Genomic DNA, 10,128 nt, shown 5'->3' with positions numbered 1-10,128 from the left:
AAACTGAATTATAATAATTTCGAGCTCATTTTCTTTTAGTGGCTGTGACACATGTTGAATTACTGAGTTATGTCATATCAGATGGAGCCTTGAGTGATGTCACTCTGAAATAATTCAACTATGTCATTGCTTTTTGACTTTTCTATGCAAACAAAGGCCACTGCAAGCATATGACAGTTCTGAAGCTCTGTTGTGGCCAGGGGCCCCTAAATTTCCCATCACTGTAAACACTTCCCATCATCACTCACAATCTGCAAACTGCTTTGTTACACTGACTTTTTTGTGGCTCTGTGTATTTGCATGATGATTCATCAAAGGTGGTTGCTTTGTGTGTGTGTGTGTGTGTGTGTGTGTGTGTGTGTGTGTGTGTGTGTGTGTGTGTGTGTGTGTGTGTGTGTGTGTGTGTGTGTGAGTGGCAGAGCCTGAACAGCTCTGCTGATATTTGATACATTGAGTTTAATGGTAGGTTGAGTAAACAGTCAACTAACTGTAACATAAACCAAACTATGATGGGTGACATGCCTTTCTTCAGCAACATTTATTCAACTGCAGCACCAAACCCTTGTGATGTTATGACGCTATGTCTTAAACTTGGCTGGTTGTGGACGCGGACGTGAGTAAGATGACATTTAGTGAAGACCTCGACTCACATTTGTGGTGTATAAATGTCAACCCAGGCACATCGCTATTAGCATCACTTGCAACGTGCCGTAAATCCCATCCATGTGCAGCAGGTTGTTTAAGCTGAGCATAGTTAAGTTTCGATTCCCAATAACAACAGTGTCAGAGAGCACACAGGCATAACAACTACAGATGCATTTTATTTGTGGAACGAAAAAGTGTTCAATTGATCTTCAATTAATTAACTGAGGTTAAGCCACTAACCTGCTAAACTGTTCTTTCAAATATTTCATCTTTGTTCAAACAAGTTGGTTAACTGAGAGCAATTAAGCCTATTTTGCCAGTGACTCTACATTGTAAGAGTATTCAGTTCAATTCAATGTTATTTGTATAGCGCCAAATCACAACAGACTCCTCTCAAGGCACTTTACAGTGTTTAGGTTTAAGACCCTACAAATATAACTGTATACAGAATCCCTTTAGAGAAAGAAACCTCCAGCAGGACCAGTCTCATGGTGGGTAGACATCTGCATCGACCGGTTGGGGCGTGTAGAAAGAGGAGAGAGAAAAGAACAGCAGGCAACAGAAACAACAACAAGCAGTAAAAACACTGGGCAGGTTGATGGGACCAGTAACTGCACTCTGTGAATATACAGCTCCAAGGTCGAGGATACCTGCAGAGGAGAACAGAGAGAGGGAGACAGAGAGGAGGAAGCACAACTACAGGAAAGAGAAAAGACAAAGTTAATGACATGCAATGGTGGCATTTGAAAGGATAGATGAGAGGAGAGAAGAGGAGCTCAGTGTGTCAGTAGAGGTCCCCCAGCAGAGTCATCTATAGCAGGATCACTAATAGATGGTTCCTGTGCACAGGCACATGATCCATCTCTAACTATAAGCTTTATAAAAAAGTCTTAAATGTAGAGAGGTTGTCTGCCTCCCAGACCTGGACTGAGAGCTGGTTCCACAGGAGTGGAGCTTGATAGCTAAAGGCTCTGCCTCCCATTTTACATTTGGAAATTCTGAGAACCACAAGTAGACCTGCACTCAGGGAAAGTGTTATACTTGGAAAATATGGAAATATCAGGTCTTTAAACTATGATGGAGCTTAATTGTTAAGTGCTTTATATGTGAAAAGAAGTGTTTTAAACTCTATTCTGGATTTTAAAGAGTAATGCAGCTCGATAAGATCAAACGATGGCTGGACTACTAAGATGGACTATAAAGGCGCACTAATAAGCCAACCATGGCATTTACATCATTCTGCCTAGCAGGGCCAACCACAGCAGTTCAGTGTAATGAACACACTGCAGGCCAGTTCAAAAGGCAAAGACAAAAATTCGACATGAGACGTCAGCGTTACAAGAGGCCACATAAAAAGTAAAGATAAAATGACATAAAGTGATTTTTAAAAAGCCACCAAATCAGTGTTAAATCAAACCTGAACCCAGCATCTCACTCAGATCTGAACGCAGCAGGTACAGGAATAGTTAATGGACGACTAAAAGGTTTGAAATGTGCAAACAAACAAGCAAATCAGGACATCTGAGTTCAATTCCTGCTGAAATTTATTCCACCTCCAAGAAAAACACAGATTCCCCTTCGAACATTCTTTTCCATGTAACTTAAAAGACAAAAGTGTTGCTATCCATCAACACAATGAATGTGTTTTGTTTGTCTGTTTGTTTGTTTGTTTTGCCGTTTGCCATGTTTGTGCAAGAATAAACCATGCAGATTCGTTAACAAATTACTAAAAGTATTAAATTACTTCAAATTGTGTGAATTCAAAAAGCTATTTGAATTTAGACAATGACAGTGAAGTTAGTTTTGAGAGTCACTGTGATGAAAAACATGGAACATTTCACAACCTTTTCATTTTCGTATTTCCACATATTTTAATTAATACTTACACATAATGAAAAACAGTTTGTTTCAGTATTGTAGCAAACAAAATAACCACCTACAGATGCAAAATGGTTTTGAACTAATGCTGGGCTGTAACATTTCATCAGTCTATGTATCAAAAATATGTTGCTGCAAGCAAATTTCTCCAAAAGTTCGCTGCGCTTCTGCTTTTCGTCCACATTTGAGGTAAGGCTGCACACTGGATTCAAATACTTATCATACATGGGCACCATTGTGTTTTGTTTTAAAAGTAGTCATTATTAAATTACATATCATTAATAACTCAAAGAAAGACAGAAAGGGAGAAACTGAAGAAAAATAAAAAAGAACAGCGTTGAAAGACGAACAAAATACAGTTTAGTGGAAATTTCACTGCCAATAATATGGCTGATTAGAATGGAAGGGTGTTTGATTTTTTTATTTTTATTTTTTTTATTGCATCAAAGTGAAATAAAACCCATGACAAAGCTGGAGTGTACAGAGGTTCAATGCCACTGAGTTTTAATTGACAGAAAATACCTTCAGTTTCAGAGTCTGGGAAAAAAAGAGCAACACATACAGTAAAACTACTTCAAGAAATACTGAATTAATTGAAGGTTTCAGTATCAGTTTCGGTTCACTGCATAATAATAATTAAAGGAAACATATAATCTAGTATGAGGAGGCTCTAGGACACCAGCTGTGATCAGACCAGAAAGAATCTGAGAAACGGCATGATTCACTGAGGGATAAATGTATAAACTAAGTAACTGTGATGACTATGTGCAAACATGCATTTGGATCAAATAAACAAGTGTGGTTGTCTGTTTAAGTAGAAAATATTTCTATCAATCAAATGTAAGAGCGACCTTGGAAATGCACGTAATGATCAAAAGTTCACATGTCTCCCCATCAATCAGCTACACATCATTTTAGCCCCTCCTCACTCACTCATGACTTGAAATAATACGAACATAAAAATGAATAAATACATCTAATAAAACTTTGCAAAATCTATGAGCTCTTTCCACCCCCATGTCTCTTTTCTGCTCTTTTTTGTCTTTTGCCAAACCCACAGTCAATATAAAATTACCAAAGCCACAGAGAGAGAGAGTGAGAGTGTTTTGGGGAAAATCCACATTTTTTAAACATATGCATTTCCAGTTCCTCTTTTGTTCTGTTATTAAAAGCAGCATTTGCACCAATCACTGGGGATGCCTTTGCCCGCCCGAGTCTCCGAGGCCCACATGCCTCCACACTTCTACTATCTCTCACGCAACCCATCACTCGATAAAAACAACCTGACAGACACATCCTGACCAAATATCACAAAACAGATCACGGCTCTGTTCACTTTTTTATTTATTTATTGCAGAACAGTTAACAATAATGTCCAAGGAAGTATTTTAACAACACACTGTGTATTTAAAAGGGAAGAGATCAGTTTGTATCGGTTAATGTATAATGTCTAAGTTACATACACTATATGCAAAGTGCTACTAGTTGACAAAGACAGTATTTCACATATTTACAACTCATAAAGTTTACTTAATATGAGGAATTTGCACTAAATAAAACAGATGACAAATCCAGGTTTGTACATTCAGGGAAGCTCAGAAGGTTCACACACTATAGTACTATTTGGTACAAAGGAACATTTGCTGCACTGTTGGCACATTCATCCCATCAACTAAGTCATGCTTTTATTTTTGAAGAATTCTCTGAAATGAATGTGAAAGCGCTTCTAAACACGGTATAACTTCGGTAATGACACATCTACATGCCCAGCTTGGTTCCTGCTTGTTTGCATAATTTACAGTATATCTACGCTAACACTGCAGCTGGGATCTGTCCGTCCTTTCTGCAAGAGGTGCTGGTGCGTATGTTTTCACAGTGAGATGGTTTCAGAAGAGTTTGTTTCAGTGCTACCTTAAGACACATCCTTCCTCACATTTCTTGATAAATAAGTGATAAATACTCAGCTAGCTGGGCAGGCTGAAGAACATTTATCATTTTATGGCTTTTTATTTACCCTGATCAAGTTTGAAGCATAAAGAAACTCTGACAAGGAGGCGTCTGTTCCAGCAGTAAAGAACACCGGGGCAGGGCTCCACATCTGCAGTCAAAGGCACAAGTATTGCAGCTAAAATTGGCTTGTTTTATTATTATTGTTTTAACATGGCTTTATATGGAGGCCAGATGTCATGATTAGCAGCTTTCTGTCCTGGTTCTTTTTACCCCGTAATTATCTTTTGATGTGAAATCCATTTTACACCATATGAGTTAACAGGCAAAGAGGACAGATGCTGCACTACTTGTGCTTTTGTCTGATCTGCAGGAGCATTTTGACCCTGACCATCCTTTGGTCTGACAAGATCAAGAGGGGCCTCTCGTTCCAAAGATGTAGTCAAATTCGGTAAGTATGAGCTCCACTGCCTGGTTCTGGTAAACCATATTCACTGCCATGTTGCCGTTGTCCTTCTCTGGGCGCATCAGTGTTGGCCCGAACACTATGCCAATGTTCTGGGTGGTCATTCGGTTGCTGTCTGATTGCTGCAACACTCTGCAGGAAATCAGAAAGAGAAGGATAAAGGTTTAAAGGTCTCCTAAAATATAAAGTGGGGGGTGGCTCTGACTGAGGGATACCAGTCTCAGTCAGTCCACCACTTTGGTCGAGACTGAAATATCTCAGCAACGTCTAGATGGATTGCCATTAAATTTTGCACAGACATGAATGGTCTAAATGATGAATCCTAATGATTTTGGTGATCCAGGGCCACCGTGAGGCTGTCATTTCTGGTTTTGAGTGAAACACTTTGATTTATAGCCAGATTCGTACAAATCTAATGACACTGCCATCAGTCAAATCTGGATTGTGATAATTAGAAAATGTCATCGATGTTAAGACACTAAACTAAGACAGTAAACATTATTGCAGCTCAATATTAGCGTGAAGGCATTCTGATATTGATATCTAGCTCAAAGCACTGCTGTGCATCACTAGTTCAGCCACACAGAGCTGCTAGCATCGGTGTAGACTCTTGCAGTTTGATGTCTGTTATATACAGTAAATGACTGCTTGCTAACCATACAGCTTCATTCTTGTGGTCAGCATGTAACATCTTCATGTTTACAAATTCAGAACAACAACTAAAAGAATCTGCATATTTAAATCCATAATTTCCATCTTTCTGTATGCACGTTCAGACCAATATGCCTTCAATTTACAGTACAGATTTATGAACATAAGTGACTAAATCCGTTGTTGGTATGCACCTTTGTTGGTGTCTTTGAGCTTATGTGTGTGATTGCGGGGGGACTCAGGAATGGGTTAAAGCCACAGCATGAGGCATTCTTCTAAAAATGCCATTCCCACCAAGCCACAGAAGCAGCCAGCAATTGCTCAAAACTTCCACATTAAAAAGAGAGGAGGAAAAAAGAGAGAGAGTGGAGAGGGAAGAGAAAAAAAAGGAGTGAGCGAGGCAGAGGGCGAAGAGAGAGAAAAGAGAGAGGTTCCAGTGGTGGCGGCGGCGGTGTTGGTATGCCTTCCAGCAGACGAACCACAAGGCTCCCATGGGACCTTCGAGGCAAGGAGGAGAGCAGGGGGAAGGTGGAGGGAGGAGGAGGATGGAGAAAAAGGAGAAAGGAATGGAAAGAGGAGGAAGAAGGGAGGAAGAGGAAGGGAAGAGAGAAAAGAGAAGGAAGGGGGAGAAGGGGAAACAAAGATAGCAAGAGAGGAGGTGACAGGGGTGGTGGTGCGGGGATATGGTAAATGAGAAACAGAGCGTGAGGGGGGGAAAGGAATGACAGCAGAGAGAAAATGAAAGAAAGACATAGAGTTGACAAATTCGTGGGGCCCACCACACCCTGGCACAAACATCGGCCTCAGAACACGAACACTCACCCCTGGAGTGGAAGGAAAAACCATAGGCGGTAAAAAACACACATTTTATGTACTGTAAAAGGAACTGGCTCGCAGAACATCGTACACCATTCATCTTCCTCCAGCCTTTTCATCTTCACAGGGACCCAAACTTAACAAAGTGTGATCCTGGTACAACGCTGGCATACTTGGAGAGTTGTGGCCAAAGAATCCCTGAGAGAAAATGACTGAGAACAAGAAGGGAACTACCCCATCTTGTGGTCAGGTTTAAAAAGAAACGTTTTTATGTCTCCTGCAAGAGCATATGGTAAATTTTCCATGCTGAAATGTCCCAAGTGAATATTCAGCATTATGAAAAGGCACTGGAACTATCAGAACTAAATAGAAACAAGAGGATCTACTAAACGCACACAGATTTATTCCCATCTTTCTCACCGTTTGAGATGGCGGCACATGAACTGCAATGTGTCATGGTTTGGAGGAGGCATGCTAAGCACCAGACACTTCAAACGGTCCACTTTGTCCATGTGGTCTGTCATCTCTGCAAACACAGAACAAGAGACATGTCAGATCATAATAAATGTCATCACTTGCACTCTGCATCATGTACTTTATTAGCATTCAAAACCTCATTGACATTCGCTAACTGATATCACGTGCAGTCTATTAGCATCTGCTATCTAATCTGATACAGGACTGTGCAATTATCAGCTATCACCACTGCAGATTGATTAACAGTAAAGTGCTGATCACTGCAAAAAGAAGTTTAAACAACAGAAAAGAATTGATAAGAAACGGGGCATGCATACCATGAATACATTTACAATTATTAACCTTAATATGCACATTTTCTGACTACTTTATTTTGTTTTAGGATAAGTACTAGATATTATGATACATTTCTAATTAGCAGAATCTAACTGATGATGAACATAGTTAAGGGAATAGTTGTGTTTTTCTATTTTATTTCTCAGTGTACACTGTACAGATCTCACAAAGAGACAAAAACCCTAATCTTTGAATTGTTCCTACTAAGTGTTGCATGTACCAGACCTACATTACTGCTGGACATGAACTCATGCACTGGATGACGTGTTTTTTTATTAAAATGAAAATGGGCACAGTAGTTTTTTATGAGTCAATCTCACACACACTCTCCTACCCATGTAAATATTCACCAGTGCATCAAATATGTTTTAATCCACTGCAGAAAATAGTCATCACATTTAATCTTACTTTAGAAGCATTAGCTAATCACAAAAGTACCCAGAATTTTCTAGATAATTACCAAAGTTTTATTTTAGATTTATGTATGTAGTTGGAACGAATGGGCTTTGCCACAGACAGACAGGGAACAGACATCATAAAGTAGCCTACTGGAAGTCTTTTTTTTGCAGTGAAACCATCACTTCATGTTAATTCCATGTTACTCAATAAATTCCCATTATGCTAGTATATAATAAGTCTTTATTTGCTTTGGAATTTATGCAACTTTCCTCTTGGAAAGTAGAGCTTTCTTTTACTTTGTCCCCACATCAAAATAAATATGTGGCATCGAACACTCTTTACGGTTGGTAACAAGTGCTGCACACATACTGAATATTACTTTCACCACAGCTAACCAAGATGACCCTGGTTTTCACTCATTAAGACCACAGCAGTGTTGTGGCTGAGTGAAACACTGCCTTAAGTATAAACTGCACAGAACAGGACTGAAGCTGGTCACTCACTGACTGTCTCCACGATGTCTGTGAAGAAACCGTATGGCACCAGAGGCTCGGGAAGCTCACGAAAGAAAAGTTTCAAAGCTCCCGTGATGACATGAATGTCCTCCCACTCACTGTCGTCCAAATTCAGCTTCTCCTCTGGGAGACAAAGAGGGGGGAGGATGAGTGGAGCAGGGAGAAATTCAGACAGACGGGGTCAGGGGAAGTGAACAAAATGCAAGAAAATATTAACAAGAGAGACAAAGAGCTGGAATTTAGAGACAGGAAAGTGGAGTTACACTCACAACATAATTTGGTGAAGAACATACAGACAGTGGGTAAATTTACATCAGTACTGCGGCACAACATGATGAGATTTTTTGCTGCAGGAGGGAGCAGACACAAGCACGCACACACTTAACATATAATCCAGGCCTGACCAGTGCTTCAAGGATTGGATCACAAGATCCAACATAAGAAAGAAAGAAAGAAAGAAAACGAGGAGCTTTAATCTGACATTAACATTTAGCTATGTAAATATTTAGGGTGTGAACCCGTTCCATCTCCTCTCTCTTATGAGGAACATTAATCAGTGAAATATTGCTATGGGATTAGAGCACGTCACAAAGCGGGTGATTCTCACGCTCATCCACTTGGTGGCAGTCATGGACTGTGTGAGACATTGCTGTACAACCTGCTGCATGTTATTACATCAGAAAACTTAAAGCAGAAAAGCCTAAGGGACGCACATACATTAAGCAAATGGCAGCACAACCACAAAACTGTTCGGCACACATCCACACCGCAGCTCAGCTCTGTGTGTCGCTCTGTGTCGGTGGGTGTTTTTGCAACATATGATGCACAGAATAAGCAGACTGACTAACACGTGAAAGCAGCGGTTTTCTTTGTCTGAATCTACCTTGTACCAACTCCGCTGGGAACATGTAACGGCCATCAGTAGTCACTGCTCGCTCTGCAAAAATCAACCACCAGCCAAAAATCACCATCCATTTATATTTAGAGTTTGACGTTTCAGCTGACGTTATAAACAATGAGAATAAACAACACATCATCAGATGCCTTTTTTTTAAGTGTCTGAAAAAGAGGAATCAGATAAAATAGGATCATTTCTGATGAATATCAGAAAAGTCCAACTTCCACCTGCCTCATACTATATTGTTCCCCTCTGGTTTCATTATCAGAGACAAACTGCGTGAGCATTAATCATCGGACACACTTCGGTTTTCCCCTCTCCCCCTTCATCCTCACCGTGGTTTACCAGGAAGCGTAGTTTCTGAATCACTGCCAGGTTTCCTGACACTCTGTAGATGCCGTCAGTGTCCAGTCCTGCAACATAGCACACAGAGCTAGTTAGACCAGCTGGATCTCCTGGGGGGGTGTCTAGAGCAGTCTGAGATTATTTCATAGTTTATCCCGCTCTGGCAGTCACATTTTTTGCACATCAATAATTCACTGTGCATAGGAAGTTTGTTTTGTTGTATAAGTGCCCAAAAGGGTGCAAATGAAGTGAAGTCAAAACACAGCTGAAAAAAAAAAAAAAGTTTGCAAGAACACATGACCCCGCTATGAATATTTTTAAACTTCCTCTTAACATTTCATAGCCGTGTGTTTCTTAAAGAAGCACTTACTAAGTTTTTTATGAGTTTGAGTTTCTGGGTTTTCCATGCTGGTTTCAGGGTCACATGTTGTAGAAGAAATCTGACTTTCTGATGATTAATATCTTATTAGATCACTTTGAGTTCATAGTACACAGCTTCACAGTCACAGGGAGCCTGTCACTGACGTTTAAAGTGTCGTGGTACTGATACAAAACATAGAGCAAAACAGCTTAATGGTGTAAGGTTGAATTAATATTAAGTTTGAGGTCCAATATGTTTTCCAGGGCCACTTTGATATTAACCAGGAGGAATTAGGAATCAAACTACATATGCTAGGGTTCTTGGATGACTTCTCTATCAACTGATACACAGTCCCCCACACTTGTGGATATTAACTGATCATTGGTTGGTTATT

At 40.1% G+C, this 10,128-nt stretch overlaps 1 protein-coding gene across 3 annotated transcripts in view; it reads right to left on the bottom strand.

The window, feature by feature from the left end:
- Positions 1–3,852: 3,852 nt before the first annotated feature.
- arhgap9 (Rho GTPase activating protein 9) overlaps positions 3,853–10,128 on the bottom strand; it is a 32,012-nt gene continuing 25,736 nt past the window's right edge. For 2 of the 3 annotated variants that reach the window (XM_026346679.1, XM_026346680.1), the window contains exons 16-20: positions 9,364–9,441; positions 9,014–9,067; positions 8,119–8,253; positions 6,824–6,929; positions 3,853–5,068 (exon numbers count right to left, since the gene is read on the bottom strand). In XM_026346679.1, the coding sequence (XP_026202464.1) occupies positions 4,882–5,068; positions 6,824–6,929; positions 8,119–8,253; positions 9,014–9,067; positions 9,364–9,441 (560 nt within the window). In that variant the 3' untranslated portion in view covers positions 3,853–4,881. The remainder of the gene's footprint in view (positions 5,069–6,823; positions 6,930–8,118; positions 8,254–9,013; positions 9,068–9,363; positions 9,442–10,128) is intronic. The other variant, XM_026346681.1, reaches the window with a different exon arrangement.

Source organism: Anabas testudineus, chromosome 5 (genome assembly GCF_900324465.2).
Source record: "Anabas testudineus chromosome 5, fAnaTes1.2, whole genome shotgun sequence".
NCBI classification, from domain to species: Eukaryota; Metazoa; Chordata; class Actinopteri; order Anabantiformes; family Anabantidae; genus Anabas; species Anabas testudineus.
Note: the sequence above shows the minus strand (reverse complement) of the source record. Positions and strands in the feature narration are given on the sequence as shown.